Raw genomic sequence first — 24,606 nt, 5'->3', positions numbered from 1 at the left:
AACTACACCAAAAGTAATTAAGTTCTTAATCTTTTCGTCATTTACATTTCTACATAGTAGTTAAAACAAAGTTGCTTCCAATCGATGTACTCCCTTACCTTTGAAACTATCCAATTGATTTCAATAAGTATGGTTTTCACTAGTAGACAGGGTGGTTCAAGCGGAAGGTGTCTTCCTATGTATAATAGAGGCGTATTATTTTAGAACTGTCATAGCGGGCGAGGCTCCGAGAATACTAATATATCTAAATATATAAAAGTCTAAATGTGGATATAACAAAAATTCTTTTATATTGTTTTAGTCTTTTTATTAAAAAATCATAGTTATAAAAATATTCTACAAAAATGGTAGTAATTTTGATTGACATATTTCTCGAATATCTTAAAACGCCAGTCAGTCCAAATAAAATACGGAATAGAAAAGTCAAGTATATCGAAGGATCACAGTGCGACGAGATTAGTTAGGGCATAGAGGGTGATGGCGAGGCGTAGTGAGGCAACAATGAGAGGAACGGGATGGGGGGCTAGTCGGTGGGTCGGGGGGCAGGGCAGGGCATCTCATGGCGCCTCGCAAGCGGGCTCGGAGCTTAAATCACATTCGGCGTTGCTGGCGCGCCACGCATTCCCGCGCCACTCGGCCTCTGACGCGATCACGACCGATTGAACCGTATTGTGACATTATACTTGTTTACTTACACCACTAGGTACTCATTATTAAGTTTATTTATTTTTCGTTATCTCTACATATTCTACACTGCGGATATATATATATATATATATATAGAGTATACGAGGTGGATGGTGGGTTGCTGTTATGGACGACGAATTAGACGACGAAATATTTTTCATTTACGGACGCAACGGGTTTGTATTACATCCGTTTATCGTATTGTAATCTTTAAAACTAATCCAGTAGTCGATGCACATAAGCTCGTGTTGTATTAACATTTAAAATTCCAGTAAAGTAGTAATTAGTATTTTTGGTTGACATAAGTCATTAATTGTATAAAGTTCAGTTTCAGAAAGTTCTACTGGTGTTTTTGTTAATAGTTCATTCACTTACTTAGATGCAGTTTTAGTTATAATTCATAAATAGAACACATGGATATATTAACCGACTTTAAATTTATCGAGGTCAAGTATTAAACAAGTTGTAGTAAAAGAGAATAGTCCATTGTACAGCGACGCGCCATCCTAGACACAATATTCTTTTCTTTTGGAGTTTGCCACTCGGCCACACAAACATAACACCTTTGTTGTGCCTCTCCACTAGTTAACGGGAAAGCATTGTAATTATAAAGAAATAACTTACTAAAATAACAATAATTTATCATTATTAAAAGTTTTTCTTATTAATAATGCTTATGTAAAATTAATACTACTCTTATTAAATAGATGTAAACAATCGGTCAACGATATTCGTCTAGTTTTACGACCACTCGCCAAATTCATTGACGCTAATAACAATAAATCACTTCGTCCTAAGAAGCTTGGGTTCTTCAGAACAAGCTGAATATAAAATAAAAGAGGCGAATTTTGTCATTCCTCTAGTAACATTAATTCCTAAACAAAAACTTTATGTATATTTTATGTGATAAAAAAACATGCAGATTATTAATTTAAAACAATATATCTATGGATTTGTATAATCTTGCTTCTCTTGTAGGTACTACATACATCTAAGTAGTTATTTTATTATAAGGATAAAAAAATAATATTATAAGTACATAAAAAATATAATATAGGCATTCAGCCAGACAACTCACCAGTCTAGCAAAAGAGTTGCAGTCATGAAAATAGCTAACTCATTCTAAAAATTTTCTTATTTTATAAAACTCTTGAAACGTATATTAATATATTCTCTAAAAGAATTCTCAATCTAAGGCATGCTAGTAAATAATAAAACTAAATAACTTAGTAAGCAAAACAAAATGAAGATAAAATAGCCACAAACGAAGTTGTACCCTGACCCGATTCCATAATAAAAGAATAATTTTTATATGCAACGCGAAGTCGAAATGGTTTAAGCATACAATGGGGCTCCGCTAATGAGAGACAGCCTCAAGTGTAACTCGCGTCACACCTTGGGACGCTTTCAGTTAATGTTATTTTGGGGATAACCTATCTTCTGAAATAAATATATCTATGAAGTAGGTAAAATTGGAACGATTTGTTAAAGATGTGAGAAAAATATTAATTCGATTTTTAACATCTGCATTATATCTGCAGTGTAGATTTGTGGGCAACCCACATTATAAATTAAATTAAATATATCTATACTAATATAATAAAGCGGAAGAGTTTGTTTGTTTGTTTGTTTGTTTGAACGCTAAGATCTCTGGATCTACTGGTCCGATTTACTATGTTTTTGTTTTGTATGAAAGCTGCATTCTTCAGAAGTGCTATAGGCTATATAACATTACATTACACATATGTACTAATAAATTAAAATACTTTCTAAATTGACATGTAATTTATTCTGCCATGTTAATAACAACCGTCGTTGCTAAGCACCGGTTTGGAAAGTTTCTTTGTTGTTTTAAGAAAACGTCACCCAAAATGAACTTATATTTTGATATCCTTATAAAAATAAATATATTATATAATATTTAATAAATATACTTATAGTTCAAGCAGGCGTAGCCGCGTCGGGGTCCACTAGTACTTATATATACATATATAAATACACTACACAAAACACATAAAATATAAATAATAATACTATAGAGACTTATTCATTATCACACACGCATCCTTACAGATTCTATGGTGACTACAGATATTTCTATGAATAAGATGTAGAAAATATAATTTCAACATGTTCATGTTGAGTACAAAAGTCACACGCGAGAATCCAACGTTCCTATAAGAGGCATCGCAAGTACTTTCGTAGGCTTACATTTGTACACACACGTAGAGTGTAGGAGCAGATGCCCTTGTCGCGTGAGGCTCAGGTGTCAGGTATCCTTGACATTTGGTGTCTGTTTTAACATAAGTTTTTGTTGAGAATAAACAAAAGGGTTTTGCAGAGAATACACAAAAACATTTTTGAAGATTCACGCAATTCCTTCAAATAATTGTTATATTAAAAAGTTATATTAAATAATATTGTGTAAATTATTACAGGATATGAACATATTAATGTTCATATCTAAGATATTCACTTATCTGATTCTTTTTCCTTAATATATTCCTTAATATATTGTATATACACTTACAAAATAAAAAATATACTGCGAAAATAATTTAATTTTAAAGTCAATAAGTGTAATTACAAAGTTGTTATATATAAGAGTGTAAGGGTACGCGTACGGAATTGAAATTCAGTGAAAGTAATAAAATATGCAAGGCTTATAAGCGGGCCGGAACATTACTAGGTCATGAAACCGAGTTAAAATCATCTAATTTTGTTGTTGGGATTTTTGTTTAATATTTACATTTAATTCTAGCTATTGTAGCTTAAATCGCAATTGCAGTCTAACACTAACGCAAATATATATTTTTTTAGTTTAAAAGCTGATATTTTTATGATTTCTCTTAATTTAAAGTGAGTGACTAAGTAAATGTGGATGAAGCAGACTGCATTGGACTTTCACGTCAGGATACGAATGAGCGCTGTAGTCCATGCCGTATAATGTCGATATTCTTCTTCCGATTTCACAACCTTCGCCGTGCTGAGGAGACCAGGAAGAAGCACAACAGAAATACTAATAGTAGACAAACAATGAGTTTCGACACACTCACAGCGCCCTCGCGCCTGCATGAGCGGCCGCTCAGCGAGCCCCTGGACAGCTTGGACGAGATCGCGCTACAGATACCCAGGTGCCCGCTACTTTCTGTTTTAGATGTGATTTTGATATCGTTAAAGATAATTGGTTCTGCTTCTGGCGCGTCCTGTCGCGATAGACTACTTCTATTTTTTTTTTATTATATTCCTGCATGACATATTAGGTACCATAGTAATAAAATATTTCTCGTACACCAATACTGTTTTATTTTGTTACATTATATTTTTCTGATTGCCTCATACTCTGATGCACTTACATGTAGATACTTATGTTTAGGTCTTATTTATCTCTCCCTCTCTATTTTTTTTGTTTATCTCTAACACTAAACTTTATCTCTAAAAGTTTTTCAGCACTCGCGCTCTGTAATTAGTTTTAGCAGTGCTTATTTAGTTAAAATTCAAGTATCATGAACTGAATTTTTGTGCACAATAATTGTAAGATGTAAGTACCAATAATGGAAATTTAAGACTACTCTTTGTCTAGCTAATTGAGCAAAACTGACGAGAATCATTGTGATTTCTAGTCGCTGTGTTTGCATACAACGTGTAAGATGGTTAATCTTGTAGAAGTCTACAGAACGTTGTTTTTAAATTGGACTTCAAACAATTATACAATATACTTGTATTATCTAAGAGAACTAGATTATACATTTTTAAATATAAATTAATATGAAAAATACATTTAAGTATATAAAAAAATACTCTTCAAGAGTCTATCCACAGACAAGGGCACAAGCCATCGGTGGCTAGGTCTCCAGGAAAGAAAATCCTCCTCACAATACGTGCCATCTCAAGAAAAACTGCCTTCTACACCCGTTTCGTGATCCGCTGCTAAGCGATAACCTCTTAAGTTGGTCGAGGCTTTTAGTTATTAAACCGTTAACTGAAACTACTATCGTCACAATGACATCTTATATGGCAGTAACCTCATGGACAAAATCCAAATATTTAGATAATTTTTCATTTTCGGCCTTCACAAGATTCTGATCATATTAGATAGTAATGTCAACAGTCTATTAGTACTATATTAAGTCTATAGATAAACAATTATTATTATTGACAATAATACCTTTATTAATATTAGAGCTAAGTGTCGTGATATCAACAAAGATATTTCGTCAATGTATGTACAACACAAACATGTCCAAAATTGTAATTTACTAGATTTTTTATATGAATATGATAGCTGGTCAAATATTATCGTTATATGAAAGACTTATAATATACGTAGCGTACGTGGTACGTGCTGATATCTTCTACCGCAATAATTTAAATATTCATGAAACATCTTCATCATCATATAATAGTATTTTAATGTTTAACACATTTCTTATTGTTATTCCCAAGCAAGACGATATGTTGCACCTTTATCAGACTTAGATCAATATAATTTGTATCTAAATAAAATAAACGTTCATTTTGTTGTGGATAAGATATTGTCGTTAACACAGAGATGATAAAAAGGTTATAAAATAATGAAATCGCGCGGAGGGTCAATAAAAAATAATAAAATAGGTACATATGAATATATATGATTTATTACAATTCGGATTAAAACTACTGAAAATGTAAACTGACTGTCTCTCACTATGTCTTCCTTATTAGATTTACGGTGATATAGTGTCGCCCTTTCCACTTAGGTGATTAACTACCCTTATATAATTCAGGCTCATGTTTTTTTGTTTTTGGTTGGATACAATTGAAATATGTGTGGTGAGATAATGTTTGTCAATATATAAGTGACGGTATTCTCATATTGCTATATAAGGTTCTAGATCAAAGAGAAAATTGTATTTGTATAATTTAACATCGCTATCCTATTTTTGCAATATTACCTTTAAAACTGGATATCCAAAACGTTTAAACTCTAATACTATAATAATTTATACTTTTATGTCATTACAATATACATAAAAACTGTTTATAATATTATTGTAATTACATATGTAATTGACATAAAGATTTAATATAGAATTTCATGATGATATTTTCATCCCATAAACTAAATACTACAGGACTTGTTTTACTTGTTGAATTGTGGTCAACCATATCAGACTTGATGTTACATAGCATAGATATTAAATATTCAACGTTAACTTTGACCAATAGCCAGATACTATATCAAATAGTTATTAGAAATTATATTGAATATTAATAGCCTTAAAAATTGGAGCAATGTTTATATTTATATTGTATTTATTTTTTAATCTTCTGAAGGAAACTTTAAATACACTTTGATACTTATGACGTAATTTGGAAGAATCGAAGAATTCAAATTAAATTTCGATAAAAATATAAATCTAATGGGCAATATAGTTAAAATTTACAAAGATTATTGCCGCAGTAAATTACAACTTTAGGTAGTTTTTAATATTTTAGTAAGTCGAGGAGATATTTATGTAACGAGGTCTATGTATTTCTCAGAGTATTAAATAATCATAACTATCCCAAGCTATTACATCAAAAATGTACGATGTAGTTGCCGCATGCATATTAATAGAATTTCCAAACAAATTTCCATAGTTAATTTGGGTTCTGGAACTTATCCTAAATATCGATCTGTCCAAAAATTGTATACAAATTACTTTAAGAAAATTTTATAATTATTATTTTTTCATAGAATTACACATATACAGAAAGCGTAAATATAAGTGAATTTGTTTCTAGCCTTAATATTAGAAATAGAAGCTTTTAGAAGTCGATATTTGGCCTATATAAAATGTTGCATTGCAATAGAATTTGTGATTGCGTTTTTAACTTCTAATGTGGAAATCAAAAACTTACAATTGTGTCGTTATCTTTTTGTTTCTATATTACATTAAAGAAGTACTTATTTTTACATAATATGTTACTTTAGCAGTAATTTAACGATATAGCCACAGCCACACAATGTAGCAAACCACATTTATGACATGAACCATCATTTCCTCACCTTTACGAGAATAAAATAAACTTACCGACGTGGGAAGTACTCTTTACATGTAAATAACTTGCAATAGGTGCCGGCGTGATCTTGAAAACTCTTAAAAATGCATCTTTTAGGGCATACAAGATTCAAGCAACATCAAAGACTTCGTTGAGAGCTCTGGAACAAACTACATTTAAATACACTCTGGATTATAAATGAAGCTGATTTTCTTTCATTTTTCTTAACAGAAAATATTCTTTAGCTTCATAAATTGTATTCTTTTTGTTTCTTTTGTAAGTGATCTATTAGAAATTTAATATGCATCTAAACCATAAATATATCTACTGAATCTAATGTTAATAATTGTGTAACGCAAAAGTCCATTGAAATGTTATATTTTTTGGACTAAGAGTGTTGTCAGAGGACACAAGCATTTTTTGCTCTACTAGATGATTATGTGCATGTGATACTCAAATACGAGTAAACCTATGTAACTGTACAAAATAGGCACTAAAGACCTTTTGGCGTCCAATTAATTAGTAATTTGGAAAACGGAATAATTACTTAAATTAAATTTAAATAATTAATAATTTATTTACTTCTTTTTAAATTATATTGAAATGTTAATTTATAATTTGCTTTATATTATAACATGGAAAATACTGCTCAACGATACGCAAACAATATTATAATATTGAATAATAAAAGTCAGTATAAAAAAAATACTTCGAATCAACAATATTGAAAAATTACGACTTGAACAGGGTAAATAAATAGGTAGGGTAAAAATCATCGTATGAAATTTGTAACATACTGTGGGGACGATAATACAAACATAGTAAAATATATATTTGATTTAAAATTAACATGTAATTTTTAAGCAAGTTAATTCGTTAATTAAATATGAACCATTGAGGCAAGGGAACCTTAGAACAAACAATTCGTAATAAACTATAATAAAATGAATTATAAAATTTGTAAAATAATTTTAGTTAATATATTTTTTGTTTTTCTTATATAACCACATAAAATAGTATTACAATAGAGCCAAATTAATAGTACCTCACGGAAGGCCCAATGTTAGTACCCTCAAGAATAATACTGTAGGCTTTCGGCTTCATCTCGTCTACTTCTTACAGCCATCCTTTTTGTTATCCAGGGCTTTAGAATGAATAGGACCTTACAATGTCGTAAAAGCCAGATACACAAACGACTGGGTAAAAATGTTAACGTCATTTTTGTTACATTAATTTGTCATATCATCCTATATCAGTTATATATTATTTATAATTTTTATAAAAATATTTCCAAAGAACGAATAGAAAATAATAAGAAAAATTTACAAAACTAACACGAATTAACGCGCACACACTTATAAGAAAAATTTACATAATTATGATGTCATAATATTTTTTTTATAAAAACCCGATCGAACCAAAGTGCGATTCGGACTTGCCCACCGAGGGTTCCGTGACAATTCAAGGATTGAAGGCCAACGAGATATAATTTATAAATTTGACAAACTTAAGTGAACTACAATTATGAGTCTATAATAATTTTTATTTGTAGTATAAAAGTCCATTTTTGGACTTTTTCCTTTATTTGTTCTGCAAGATCTAACTTCTTGCATAATTTAATAATTATACGTCTATGGGAAATATCCTATAGGTTTTTATTAGGTGGTGAATAAAGTTAACAAATTAAAGTTTGCTGACTTGATTTTATATGAAATATGTAATTTTGTTTCTCGGATTTTGTCCAGTATTGTAAATTCTCAAGTTCTTTGTGCAAAATTTTATAACTGCAGGTTCAAGTAGTACCAGTTTAGATAATGCGGCGAATCTCATTCAAAATGCCTCAAAAACGATGTATAAAGCTCTTATGTTTTGATATCGTTGAGAACGCAGAAAAAAACCAGCTTCTAAGTAAAGCTTGATTTTTTCTGTGCCCCAACGGAGCGTAGACCTGAATATTTAAAGTTAATTTCGGCTTTATACCTCTACGTTATCTCCAGATAAATGGTTTTGACAGACAGACAACAAAGTGATCTTATAAGGTTTTCATATTTTTCTTTTGAAGTACGGAACCCTAAAAGTTGAAACGACAAGTAAAAACAAATCTTCTTCACCATTAATAACTGAGTTCTTAAACTTATGTAGGTATTTACTTAAGAGACTTCGAGACTCGTAATTTTTTTGGAATTTTAATGTAATAACTAAGATTATTATTATTACCAGACGGTCGAGATGCAAATATCTATCCATTTTGTTGGAACTAAACTAACTGGACTGTTTTGGCTTTCCCAAACTCCACTATTCCTTTCACTTGACAGATGGATTACCGCGTTATACACAAATGGTACATCAAACTTCCCTGAAGCATTAAAGTGGTTAAGATTTACATATAAACTGTTACAAATTGAAACAGGTACAAATTGAATTTCAACTAACATTGAAATCATTTCTAAATCTATTCACTTTCGCCAACTATTCGCCTTCGTTTGTATTACCGAGATGTGCCCAGAGTGTGTCTAGAAAGCTAATTAGTTGAAACTGAGAATTGTAAGCGTACATCGCTTCCAGCGTTCATCGCAGATTCCTATATAGAAACTAAAGGTGTCAAACACAAAATCCTTACCGGGTTACATACATAGCTTCACGCTTTATCTCTAGCGGGGTAGTCAGAGAGAACGGAGCGCCAAACGCTACGGTCTCTACATACCTCTTTCGCCTCGTCCATTGTCATCAACTTCTTCATAGATGCTCTCCAGGAAGTCCTCATGCTTTTAACGCGATTTGTGCTGTGCTCTACGCACTTTACCTCGACACCAGAGCGAAGAAATTAAAATTCAAAAACCTACGCGTTTACAGTCATGACACAGTCAGTCATTCTTGTGCACCTGACTCTTGTGCCACGACTGGTTTGATGACAGTCACTGAAAGATAAATTTACTCAGATTTTGAGATTTTCCTTGTTCTTGCAGTTCAACATTTGTTTTCATATATCCGTTTCGAAATCATCGTTAACATTAAACTGTGTAATTATTTTATATTATTCCTTCAGTTAACTCTAAACTCCATAAACATATAAATTAAAATCAAATTAAATCAGTTTCCCGCTGTACCGCGCACATAGCAGGATAGCCAGAGATAGTGTTAACACACTCCGTTCCCCACTTCCCGCCGAATTTCTGGAGGTATTGCGTGTTGAGTGGCGGAACTCAACGCCGCGCTTTTGCCTCTATACCAGAGCGAAGAAACGGAAATATAAATTTAAGTAGTATAAATTAAGAGATATCACATATTACCCCGATAAGCAAGCGATTGACAATAGACTACAAGACAATGACGTGCTTTACGGCACTTACTAGTAAACCGATAGCTAATTAATATGACGGTTTGTTTAGTTCTGATACCGAACTAATTAATATGTTTGATTAACAACTAATTAGTATAACCAGTGTTCTCACCATGTAAATGTAATGGAATTTAATATATGTGGTGGGATCGAATTGTCAAGAATATTCTGAGTAAATCATTTTCATTATCACAAATTACCCTTTAATACACAAGATCTTGAAATTGGGAGTAAATTGAAGATCAGACCGTCGTGGTTCTCGTAGGCCACCTTGGTATGCAGGATAAAAAATTAGGCTCAAAAGACAAACTATCAATATTTCGTCTCCACTTTCTTAAATCGATCCTTGGACATAGATAGATTAGATTAGACATATTTGGTTATTTAAGTAGTATTTCTATATCAAGTATAATATTTTTAGCGCTTCACGTTTTGACGAGAATAAACCTATAATATCTATCTCCGTTAAAGTCAATCCCGCTGTTGGATATCTTTAAATAGAAAGAAGGAACTCTAACTCTAACTGTAACTCTAACTACTTTTGGCACTTTATTGAAATGGCAATAGATAACAATATATTTTTATTAAATATAAATAAAAATGCAATTAAAAAAATCCCGTTTAATTAAAATTATTTAAAATCAATGAAAAAAGCAATATAATGTCATAAAATTAAATTTCGACCTTTTGTTAATGTTGTTATACCAATCCGTACAAGTTGTAGATTATTTAACTTAGAAAATTAAACGAACCAACAAATGTACCTCGTAGCGTCGTAGCGTCGTAGCGTCGTAGCGTCGTAGCCCGCAGCTACGCATACACGGCTTGCGTCTGCAACTCAAATATACTACAGTCAAGCGGGCTGGACCGAATTTAACTTTAAATTTATAATGTTAAAAGTTTTAAGATACTTTTTACATATGAGCTTCACGTTGTATGCCGCACACAGCAGAGTAGGCTGAGGGAACATAGTGTTAAGATACTCTGTTCTCCGCTTTCCGCCGAATTTCCGCATGTTGAGTGGCGGCACTCAACGCGGGGCTTCTTGCCTTAGTTCCAGAGAAAGGAAATGAAAATATTATTAAATAATAAGTCATTCTCTCTAATGGGGATCGAAACCATGACCGTCGCGTTGCAGTCACATCCTTGTGCCTCCACGCCACCACCACTTAGACTTTATCTATCATTATCATTTTATTTATGATCATTTCAACAATTATGCAAAAATAAAACATGAAAATTCTAAATGTGAAATATAAACCGCAAATGTACAAATTATTAGTAAAACATTAGTAACACAATCGTAGAAATTATTAGATATGCTCTTCTACGCTATATATAATTAATAATACCTTTTAAATGTGTGCATAAATCCTAAAATACCGTATTTAGTGCATAATAAGTACGTCAGGAACACGATTAGGACAAACTATAAGCGAACAAAAGAATCAAATCAGTCGAACTGATTCAAAGGCTAGTATTATCGGCTTAACAGACACTGACAGGTATGACAATGGACGTCAGGGAATCGTCGAAAAGAGAGAGGGAGAGTAATTTTATGTCTCCATCATTTATTAAAAAATATTTAAAATATATATTCATTTATATTTTTTTTTTATATAAATAACATACTCGTACATTTTGTTAATATGTATAAATGTAAAATTACATAATATGTAAAATATAGTTACAGTGGAATAAATGCACTTTACATTTTCTTTCAAACTTTTATTATTTGTTTGAAAAAATAATCAAACATACGATAATGTTACTCTAATATATTTAAAAACTTTATATAAATATAAATCACTACAAGTGCGCTGAAAGCACATCGGTATATTAATTAAACTAGCGACCTGCTCGCGGCTTCGCCCGCCTTAACTACTGAATTATTCATATAATGTATGTTTGCAAAGCACTTAAGATAATGTGAAAATTAATTAAACCCTAATGCAACCCGCATTTTCGTAATTCCAATAAGGATTTTCCAATTGTTTTAAAATGAACACAAATAAATAAAACAATCTAAATCTTCTTCACTGAGGCAGGCGGGTTTTTTTTGAGCTTGTGGTTAATGCTGTTAAAACAGCGACACCGGTTGGGTAGGCACTACGTGGCTGCCTATGAGGAAAATTAAATAGAATGCATCGGCCGGGAATCGAACCCGGGCCGCCCGCGTGGCATGCGAGCATTTTACCACTGAACCACCGATGACTGCTCATGACGCGCTTGTATAAGCAAACGTCGCGGGGCGCGTTTCGCAGCAAGGATGTTTTGATATTGTAACAACTTCTAAAGTACTTATTAAAATGAAAAACAGTAAAAGACAGTTTTGATCTACATTAAATGGTCAACGTAACTAATACACTTATTTATATACTGTGAGTAAGGGATAAGTAAAACTTGACTCGATACAGCTGATGTGTAAACGGCGTGATGTGTTAACAATTAAATGCGTTTTTCTCTAAAACTATTCGCAATTTCGAAATTGTGTAAAAAGCAAATTTTATCTTTGTTTAACGTAGAAATTTAATAAAGTATTTTAAAGGATAATGATTAATACCATTATGGAAAAATATCTCTCACAATAAAAAATATATTGAAATTACATTTTTTAGACAGAAATATGATCACTACACGTTATCCTTAAAAAAATCGAATATGCTGTCGCGGACTTTTTTGTAGATCTTATTAAGAGGAACAATACTCCAGTACATTATTTTCATGTAGTACTTACCATTAAAGCAGCGCATGCGCGAAAGTGTCTCAACGGGTAGGACTTTATACACATTTATCGTATTTATGGTAATTTACATAAGAATGTACAAATAATAAACTATATATAAACCTTCCCTGATAAATACTCGACCTAATGGTGAAAACCGCATAAAAATCCGTTGGGTGGTTTAGAAGAAGAAGAGTTAGAAAGTTCAGACAGACACGAAAAGCGACTTTGTTTTATAAGATATAGGATAATCGAGTAGCTCAAGCGCACGAAGCCGCGGGCGGGTTGCTAGTAGTATTATATATAATTTTGGTTCGCTTGTTACCGTGACCTCGTAATTATACAGCTACTCTACGACTTTTACATTTTAATTAAAAGTTTAACTAAAATTTTTCACTTCTACATGAAATATGAAACAAATATCACACAAATGAACTAAATAGTATGTATACATTGAAAATTGTTATATTATACACACTATCGATACAAATAAACATGTTCCTTGTCAGTTCGTTCATAAGTCAGTACCACTTCTTTACTTCAAAATACTACAGCATATACTTTTATTAAATTAGCGAATCAATTTTACATTTTTAAATATAAATAATTATAAAAAAAAGATACATTTAAAAATATAAAAAAACCACTCTTCCGAGGGCGGGACAAGGGTCCAAGCCATCGGTGGCTAGGGCTCCAGAGAGAGGAACCTCCGCATAATACGCGCCGTCTCAAGTAATACTGCCTTCTGTATCCGGTTCTTGATCCAACAGCTAAGCGATAGCCTCTTAAGGTCTTCAAAATTATTGTTATCCCTTAGGATATTTGTTTCCCATTGAACTACAAATTCTGCTTATGTTACGTATTTTACGTGGTATGTATGGTAAAATCCTACCAGAAAGTTTTTGGCCACTTCCTACTACCGCTCCGTAGATACCTAGCATGACTTGTCGACCTTCTTGTGACTATGCTACCAAATTATTTTTAATCAGTGGCACTAAAGATTAAATGTAGTTCGTCGTCTAGTTATAGGTGGAGATGATACCTGTAAACTACAAATACAAATAACATCCCGCGACTTTCACAGAATTTAACTTTTGACGACTCCCAAGTTATTTCTAAAGTTGCTCCAATCCAATGGTTTCTTTTTTAATCTTAGCCAAAAAATATTTTTGTTTTTCAACAGAATTGAGGTGTCCCAAGCAAAATATTAATGTTTTTATTAATTTCGTATACGAGAAATACCTAAGTTAAGCTTGACGTTTGAAAAATATTTAAAAACCAAGTTTTTTTGACATTAGTTACAGATCGGTCTACCTTGTCTGGATTATTTAGAAACCTGCAAAAATATAATTCAACACCCCCCCCTCCTTCCTTTCAAAAATGGAAGAAACTATAAAAAGCTACAAAATAAATAATAACTGCTTATATACGAAATGGCTTTCAATATACTGTTGCTAATTATCTTACTCTTCTAACATACGAGGACGCCATGAGGTCGTCGCTGATCATATTGTTAGAGCCATCGGAACTATAAAATAAGTTGTCCCACATGTGACACTGGGGGCCTCGTAGGGTTAAAACGAATGTGGATGCTATCTATATTATTACCGCATCTAACATTACTATGAATATTTAAACAATTCCCTTTGTAGCGAAGAATAAAATATAGAGTGGAATGAAATTATAACGTCGTTTCTGCAGTAAAAAAGTGAATAAAAACCGCATTAATTAGAAAACTTTTTTGACGCTATGCTGGTACAGTTGTAAAATGCCTACACGTCTTGTACATGCGATGGTTCATCGGTTATGGTCTTAGATCTGTCATCCATCACGCATTGTCCAAAAAAATAATTGGAACATTTAAATGCAGTGATTTCGGCATGCTCTCTACATAAGGAGGCTAATGCAGGAAATCTGATTAATGGGATCTACATTAAATATTGTGACATCATTTATTTATGTCAGTCAGTAATGGCGCAAACTGAAATAAGACTTTGTAAATGCACTTTTATATCGGGGGTATTTTGTTAGGAATGTTTTCTACGCGATAGCAAAGATAAGCTATCAATAAAAACGTGCCATATATTCAAAATGAGAACCAAGATGGACGTTGAATTTAAAAACAAAAACATTGACTGTAGTTATAAATAAATATTTAGAACTCGTTTAGTTTAGCCGGTTACTACATGTACTATTCTAAAATATGAAGATAAACTAGGCCGAGATAAAATATATTTTTTATTGCAAAGTATCTTCTAACAGGAATACATGTAGTAGTTGAGCTGGCACTAGTGAGTCCCAGAAGTATTAAATTTGTTGTCACCGTGTGTATTTGTGTGTGGACGAACAGTTGCTTGAAATATGTTCATTCCCACCACCCCAAGGCCATATGTTGTGACAGTTTTGCTCGACCTATGCACCCTTTTATTACGAAATAATAGGTTTTAAATTATAAGAAATATAAAAAAAACTTTTATTTTATTAAAGTATATCAGAAAACTCTAGTAGTTTCTATCAAAAGGAGTAGTTGAAAATCGTAATAGAATAGGACAACGTAAATTTAGAAAGTCCTACTCCACTCTTACACTTGTAAACCAAATTAGACTGTAATAACAATCGGGTCAGTCCAGTTCTTTAACGAGCTAGTTGAGCGCTTAATCACTTTGTCAATATCATATTGGATGAAGAACGCACGAAAGAGTACGCGTACGATGTAAAACAAATAATAGGATATGAGGAAAAAAATAATAGAAGAATGTATATATATTTAAAAGAGAAAATTAGATTCGAATAATAATTTAAAAAGAAGAGGAGAGAGAGAAAATTCGGAAAAACAAAATCAGTTGAAAAGAGAAATTAAATGATCAATAAATCGGTTTTAAATATGTAACAAAAAAAATCCTTGGAAATTATTCTCAACAATTGGATAATCCATAAAAGTCGTTGGTGTTCAATAAAATGAATGTTATACATATTTTGCATTTTGATGTACGCATATAGGGTCAAATTTTAGTCCTTAAAAATAGTGTCACGTCCACAATATTTCCCAGACCTAGTCCTCTCATACTAGTTCTTGTAGCAATCTTTCCAATTTTTGAAAAGACTAAAAATAAAAAGTATTATTGGAAGCCGTCTTGGCACAGCGGCACAAGGATATGACTGTAACGCGACGGTTGTGGGTTCGATCCCCACACTCGAGGAAACGAAATATTTATTTACGTTTATATCTCCATTTATTAGCACTGGTTTCGAGGCAAAGCGCGGCGTTGAGTTCTGCCACTCAACACGCAATGTATAGAATTCGGCAAAAAGTGGGAAACGGAGTGTCTTAACACCTACCCAGCTGTGTGCGGGATACAGCGTGAAGCTGATTTAAATTAATTTTAATTTATGATAGTATTAAGAACGAACAGGTCCAACAATTCGATATATTGTTTTGGTTTCAGTTTTACTGAATTTATTTAACTTATGCTAAGAATATTCAGCTAACAAATAGAACATATTTTTCTCAACGCAATAAATTGTATGACAAAATATATGGATACAATCTAAAACTAACTCGGAAGGCAAATATGTGAAGCGTGCTTCATTTACATTATAATAAGGTGATATATATATATATATATATATATAAGCAAACTATACAATTTGAATTTTACCATTGTTAAATACCAGTAAATTGTGAAGAGAATATGGCTAGTTATTTATTTTTTTAAATATTTCAGTAGAACATCTGGACACCAGCTACCTGAGGTACAATCGAGACGATATGGCTGCGGGTTAGAATCCTTATTGATAAAAGAATAAAAAAAATAAAAATAAGCGTAAAAATTAAGTAATTTCACAATTTTCAGATAAATTTAATATGGAACCATATTGTACTGTGGTTAAATTGAAAACAACTCCTCGTTCATAGAAGCATTAATATTGATATGAACCTAATTGGTATAACCACCACTTCACTTTCATGAAGTACGTTGGTGTAGGCTCCAACAACACTATTGTGTACACGCTTTATTTTGAATATTCGTATGAATAACTAGTCTATTGTTCTCCTCGTAAACGCATTTTTTTCCAAACAATAAAGAATAAAATAGTAAATTATATTTAATTACGAGTTACGTGTAGTGTCTCGTATATTACTAAAAATAATACCAAATTTAATTACCTCTGGAGCCCTGGGGCCGTCGTGGCGCAGGGGCACAAACGTGTGTGCGCTTTTAGTAGAAGCGCGGAGTAGAGTTCCGCCAGTCTACATGCAATGAGTCGAGAATTCGGCGGTAAGTAGAAACGAAAGTGCCTAAATGGGAACGGAGTGTATTAACACTAAGTTGCCAGGTTTCCTCTGGGTAACCAGCTATATGAGGAATACTATGTGATGATAATTATAATAAAACTTTGAATTATTTCTGCACTTTCTGTAACTCCATGGGCCTGTTATGTTGTTAAGTAGGTATGGTTTTAAACAAATTGGGTGTAATGATTAATATACTCGAAATTGCATTTTTTTATGGGCTTGACTGGAAACTCTGAATTGAACTTATAAAAGGATTTTGCAAATTTACAAGCATATCTAAGCTTGATATTCATTCTTTTTCAATTACTAGAAACAAAAAATGGAAATTACTAGCCTACTGTGCGCTTACTTGCACATTATAATAATTTCCAAAGAATAATAAATTAGTTTAAAAAGTGCAAGCAATTTCTCTATAATTCAGTAGACATTTAAATACAGGCTTTTATTCTACAATGCCATTTTTATTTTTCATCAAATTGGTGTATAAAATAATTATTTTAATAGTACGTGTTGTTGATAATAATCTGTTTTTTATAAAAACTGATATAGGTAATACACGCAAGGATAATTTAACGTTATTACATACATCCCACCAATAACTTTTTAACTTGGTTTTTGCTGTTGTATTTTAAGTGTTTAAAATAATTGATGATGAATATTAGTTATTGAGACCAGTAGAGGCGCGGAGGTACAAGCATGTTACTCTTAGTGCGACAGGTGTGGATTAGAATCCAACTCGAGAAAATGAAATCAAAAATTCCGCCACTCAACACACAATGTCGCCAGAAACCGGTGGAAAGTATGGTCTGGACTGTCTTAATAATAAGCTGATGTATCATACGTAATGTGCCTTATTAAAAACTCCCAGGTTCAAAATTATCTTTCTCTAGTAGGAGAGCAGAACATGTTAAATAAGTAGTTACTTGAGCGTTGTCGAAATCCATTGAATTGTGAAGATTAGATAATAAATAGAAAAAAAGTGTATATAATACTGGAGGACCGAGAATATATACATGTAAAAAGACATAAACATAGATTCCAAAAACTCCGCTTGAGCTCTCGTATTTCTAAAAATACATAAAAATTTAAGAATAAAATGAAATACAATTATATCAAATATATTGTTAGCTAAATTAAGAAGAGTTATAACTGTATAATCAATGTACTTCAGTGCGGTTCTAATTAATTATGACGAACACACTGGTCGAGCGAACAAATTTCCTTATTACGATTTTCGTTCACCAGCAAGTAATTAATTGTATACCACATACTGCCTAACATTTATTTAATTTTGCTTAATTAAAAATAGTATAATATCTAAATCTCTAAGTTGAAAAGTAAGTTTTATAATGCTAATAATATATTAAAATAATTTATATTTCTATACTAGCGACACGCCTGCCACTTTTTTATATGGTTACGATGGATTTCGTGTTTTTATATAAACGATTCATGATAAACGTAAGATTTGCATACCTTGCCTGCCTGCATTTAATTTTAGAACAGATTGGATTAGCATGGGGATTTTAAAAATTATATTTGGCTCCATATTTACTTTATGTAATACAATCACAGCGACTCTGTTCTCTTTATCACACCACTGCATTTTAATACCACAAAATATTTAATAATAGGTATATTGGCGCGAAAATAAGAAACACAATAAACAATCGGATAAAAATGACAGATTCCAAATTCAAAAGTAACATTTTGTTTATTTTTAATTGTAAAGTATTTATGGCCTATAGTCTTCCTTACAATTAAAACCAGTGCAGTGCAGTCGCTCCTGAATAGTGTGCTTTATACTAGTACGGTCATTAGATATTATAGATTCGTACGGACTTCGACCGCCGCACGCTGTCACCAGCAAATCGTATGACGAACGACCACTCTGCTGCCGTATTTCTATTATAATAACTGAGACATCTTCTAAAATATCCATATTATTAATATGCTGAAAAAGTCAATTTTGATAAAACGGACGAACATATCTAACATAATATTTAGTTGGTTAAAGAACAATGATGTTTTTTTTTAAAACATAAATATATTTAAGTTCTAAGCAAATAGTCATGTACAGTACACCTCATAATTACGCTATATATAATTTTTACGTATATTAAACGTTTACTCACCGTAGTGAGTTCAAGCTACCCCGTTTTTGCTACATTTAGTTACTCTATTCCAATTGATCATAGTGTGATCATATATAGCTTACTTCGATAGGTGGAACACCGCGCTAACACCGCCACATTCTCCTTGCGGTCCTTATAAATAGAACGAGTTGTAGTAGTGTCTAGAAATAACCCTCGAATTCATCAGTTTCCGGCCTATTTCCAAATAAAAAACATTGGTAGTAACGTTTTCACTCATGTCTATTTCCGATTGAGAAACACAACGTGCAACGGTGCCACATAGATCGTTGTAGATATACATTGTATTTTTTTTCCTAAAGTACACTTACTAGGAATATCCACTGTAAACTTAGAAATTTAACGATAGAGTTCATAGAACAGATTTTCTTCAGCTTCACGCTGTATCCTTCATATAGCATGGTAGGCAGTAGGAGCCTAGTGTTAAGACAATCCGCTTCCCACTTTCCCCCAAATTCTGGAGGCAATGCCTGTTGAGTGGCGGAACTCAACGCCGCGCTATGCCTCCACAACAGGGTGAAGAAATGAAAATATTTAATATTTAATTTCCTCGAGTTGGAATCGAACCTATCACGTTTACAATCACACAGTTGTGTCCCTGTGCCACGACTGGCCTCTTATAAATAAGTATTTAAAAAACACTTATTAAATCGATATAAAAAAAATATTTGTACCAGTAAAAGCAAAGTTTTAAAATATATTTTTTTTATGCGTCCATTTTATCACATTATGTAGACGTTCGTAATAAAGGTAAGTCAAAAAGATTGGATTATATTTTTCAAATCTTTAATTTGTTAAAGTGCTTTTACGCAAACGAAAACCCTGTTTGGGAAACTCTTCACGTTTATCGATTCTAAATGTCTTCAAAGACTTTAATTTGAAATTTTGTATATTGAATTCTTTGTTTAAGTAGGTATAACATAATCTATAAATTGTAAATCCTACATTCATCAATTTATCCAAGGAAAACTTTTCTAATCTTCTAGTGGTGTAAAAAAAGTCAAATTTTAAAATAATAATAAATAAAAAATACGAGAAATATTTTTAATACTGATAATTTTTATCTTAGAATAAAACTAAATTATTCTGGGCGTAACAATAATGAAAGATGCCAATAATTTGGCATTCTATACATAAAAAGATAAATAGCTTGGCATATGCCAAGATATAGTTGGCAGCTTTGGGGTTACAGGTACAACTGGTTGAACATTTATTAAGCATAAAAATCACTCTTAACTTTCTACAGGTGGTCGTATCGACAAATAGTGTTACATATATGTACATTTGTTAAATAATACTTCTTTAACGGCTCTACCAGTTTATGTCATAGTAGATTCCTCTTGTTACCAGTATACTTCAAAATATATTTTTATATTCTTTTTATCTCATCTTATAACTGGAAAGACGGGAATGAGGAATTTAACGTAATATGTATTATAATTGTGAAAAAAAAAGATTTAAGTGTCGATATTTATTATTGGTTAATGACCTAATAATAATAATTTATTAATATTATCCGTAACATAACAAAGACTGTATATTTAGCTGCTTGCTCCAAGGTTGTGAGTTCAAATACTACTCAGGCATGAGACCCTTACGGACATAAAAGAGGTTAAGATCCGATTGATGTCTCTTCTCTATATGGTTTGTAACAGGTTGTGAGGACTGTATAAATATAGATTCGAGGGATGTGACAAGGACTAAATGGACTAAATTGAAAACTAATAAAAACTAACGTTATACTAACGTATACCTATGTAAATTTTTTTTTTTGGAATTATAATAATATTTTATACAAAAAAAATATTTTTATTTACATAACATTTCAGCTTTATGCTACAAATACTTGCTACAAATAATTCGAATTTGTAATTGGAATTAAAAATCGAATTATACCAGCTCTACTATAAAAAAGTGATGCGGAATTCTTCGTAGCTTCAGTTTGTCGGTAACGTAGCGCTGTAGCGCTGTAGCGTTGTAGCGAGGTAGCGACTAGCGGCAGGAGAGGCGACGGGCCCGGGGGCCCCGGGGCCACTCAGTCGAACACAGTCCGGCGTGGCGGTGCCTGCCTGCCCGCCCGCGTCGCGCTCGGTACAGCTTGGACTCAATTGTTGATATCAATTTGCATTTCCTTATTATTATACTGTTTACGAACCATCTAGTGTGTTCGATCATATATTTAGCTATTCAAATCTAATCAGTTTCCCTTGCGTCTAGTAAAACTGCTTCGGTTTGGTATCTAATAGAACTGTTTTTATCACATAATTACTTATTTATGTTTCTTCAAAAAGAAACTAATGATAAAAGTGAAATAACATAAGTACTAGTCATCAACCAACTATAATTTAATTTTGTTAATTAACCATAATTAGTTATTTATTTTATATTCAAAGTAACTTGAAATTCGTAACATTTAATTACATTTTTTACCTCTACCACTTAATTAGTCAAGTAAAATCTATATAACTAAGCCTAATAACAATTATAAAATACTTTAATATTGTTTATTTAGTTGAAATTTAAATTAGAATTAAAGTATCGAACGAAACAGACATTTGCATCCTATGTATTATAGCTGTTATGGTAAATCGTCAATGTGACATTTCTTTAATAAACACCGTTCACGCGTACATAGTTCATACTATAAGCGACTCGTTACAGGAAATCAAACCTGTAAATATTTACTCTCTTCTATAATGAAAATGGTAAATAACCTTTATAATTATAGCTAAATTATTTATTTGCCGCTTAAGCAGTTTGCAAAGGCTAGGCTCCATTAGTAATTAAAATTTAATTCAATTATCTCTTGCGCACAAATATTAATTTATAAACTTTTCATATTTCTTTACAAGTTTATGAATGAAACAATTCTAGTTTGTGCCGCTGTGACATTCTAGTTGTATAAACATAGATATGGCGGGGGTAAGCAGATACAGTTCTTACAATTGTTTGACGGGATGGGACAGCTACGACAGAATACCAAGGTAATATTTCGCATGGTAACATTTACGCATAGCATTTCATAATTCATAAATGCTATAACGCTATTTGTTATCATGTTATTTCTATTTATCCTTGTTAAACATTCTACCAAAAAACAGAATTTCCTAAGTGAATTACATTCATTAATAATTACTCAAAGAAATAATACTCAACACAGAAGCTTATATTTTATTTATTAATACTTACATATGAAATATAAAAGGTTATATTTAATTTTTACAAAAACGGTCTTGTGTATTGGTTTATATTGTCATCAGATTTCTAAATATAAATTTAATATTAACCATTAGCAAAACGTCTCCTAGTTACAGTTAAATTTAAAATACAAATTGACTGTATTATGTTTGTACACGAATAATAAAATTATTATTTAGGTTTAAGTGGTTTATCGTCGTGGCGCAGCGGCACAAGGGTGTGTCTGTAACGCGACGGTTGTGGGTTCGATTCCCACTCGAGGAAGTTAAATATTTATTTACGTTTATATTTCCATTTCTTTGCTCTGGTGTCGAGGCAAAGCGCGGCGTTGAGTTCTGCCTCTCAACACGCAGGAACAGAGGGTCTTAACACTAGGTCCCACTGCCTACCCTGCTGTGTGCGGGATACAGCGTCTAGATGATTTCTTGTATCCTCAACAAATGACCACTAAAATTATATTGCCAAGTAATTAATTAATTATTTTTAATATTTTCAAAATATTATTCCACACTTAAGAAAGAAATATAAGAAAACGTATAAAGATTTGAAGGTAGCGGGATTTGAACCCGCGCTTCTTGAACGGTTGCCAAGAGGCGCGAATTCAACCTTTATACGTTCAAATTTTTATATGTTTTCCAAATAAATAATTAATTAATTATTAGATAATATAAAACAAGTATCATAGGTTGGAGTCAGTGGCAACATCAATTATGATTGATAGACAGACGGACGTGATGTAGTTAGCGTTCATACAAATTTCCACCGTGGTTAAATGAGCACTAACTATGCAAGTTGCAGCATTGATAGAGCCAATTCGTAACTCAAAAATATATATTTTTGGGCTTTCAAAACTGTTTTATATAAACACAATTTTGCTAAAGAACTAAACATTTACATACAAAATTTACTTTTAACATTTACTTTGTTCTCCTGTGTCAATAAGTAATTACCGAGTCAAAAGATAGAAATCGTTATTATACAAAAAAAAACACGTCAATGTAGGCTTTTCATCGAACGAAAACGTATAGCCGAGTGACTGATTGATTATCTTCCGTGATACTTCCTTATTTCCATCCATCCATCAGCCTTTCAACGTCCACTGCTGGACATAGGCCTCCCCTAATTCTCGCCACTCCGTCCGGTCCTGCTTCCTTATTTATAGGGACCCTAGTCAAAATACAGTGCGAACGTGACATGAAATTTAATATAAATTCTTCATATGTGATGGTAAAAAAATTCAAATTTACAAAAGTATAATGGCCAAGAAGACGCCATTACCTTTTACAGTTTCCTTCTACTTTTACGCTCGCGAACTAATATTTGTAATCCAATGTCAAAAATAGCATTAAATCAGGTTCACGCTTTATCCCTAGCGGGGTAAATTCAAATTCAAATTCAAAATATTCTTTATTTCAAGTAGCCTATTATAAGCACTATAGAGTCAGAGAGTTTTAGTCAGAGAACGGAGCGCCAAACGCTACGGTCTCTACAAATATCTTTCGCCTCGAGTATAGCATTAAGTTTTATATAAATAATTTTATATAAAAAAAATGTTCTTATACTTGAAATACAAAGCTCAAATAATAAATACTGAAATAAACGCAAAATCCTTAAAAATATCCTTTCCTTTCCTAAAAAAGACCTTTAAAATGTTGTATTTTTGTGGGCCTATAAGAGTTATCGGTATGCAGCGATTTTGATTATTAACTCTGAATTTGAATGTCCATGCTGCGGTGCCCATCCCTTTATCATGTTTAACACTATAGAAAATTAACTTTGTATTTAATCGTCATAATTAATAACAATGCCCCATGGGTATGTCGACCGCGCACGCAACCTACGACATGTGCCTCTACGACACCCTTGAAAACAAAAGAGAAACAAAAACGTCACAATTTAATGTTTATTCTTATTCAATAACTACGTTTATTTAAAAAAAAACATGTTCACAATCAAAGCTTAACAATAAATGACCAACCAACCTTAATATATGTATTATTTATTTACAACACAAAATTAAGGACAGCTGAAAAAGCAAAAACTCGAAAATAAAATATATGTAAGTAGACATATACATATAAATATTTGATGTATATTATAATTTAAGCCTTTTACCTTTTTCTGTCGGTAAAGCGTAGTAACTTCTGTAGGTATTGTTGAAAATAAACCGACATGGGCGAGT

General features: G+C 32.0%; 1 protein-coding gene across 35 annotated transcripts in view; it reads left to right on the top strand.

Moving 5' to 3' along the window:
* The window catches only part of SLO2 (slowpoke 2), a 55,621-nt gene that overhangs the window by 5,716 nt on the left and 25,299 nt on the right, over nt 1-24,606 (top strand). The window contains exons 1-2 of one of the 35 annotated variants that reach the window (XM_085206327.1): nt 781-863; nt 3,548-3,821. The exons of 28 other annotated variants lie outside the window; for them this stretch is intronic. In XM_085206327.1, the coding sequence (XP_085062453.1) occupies nt 3,634-3,821 (188 nt within the window). In that variant the 5' untranslated portion in view covers nt 781-863; nt 3,548-3,633. Of the gene's footprint in view, nt 1-613; nt 864-3,516; nt 3,822-21,268; nt 21,337-21,745; nt 21,932-22,078; nt 22,211-24,606 lie in introns of those variants that run through there. 6 more of the 35 variants (XM_085206338.1, XM_085206340.1, XM_085206339.1 and 3 more) reach the window with 6 other exon arrangements.

This window comes from Heliconius melpomene, chromosome 21 (assembly GCF_056956725.1).
Source record: "Heliconius melpomene rosina isolate 202511_hmr_F chromosome 21, ASM5695672v1, whole genome shotgun sequence".
Lineage (NCBI taxonomy): Eukaryota > Metazoa > Arthropoda > Insecta > Lepidoptera > Nymphalidae > Heliconius > Heliconius melpomene.
Note: the sequence above shows the minus strand (reverse complement) of the source record. Positions and strands in the feature narration are given on the sequence as shown.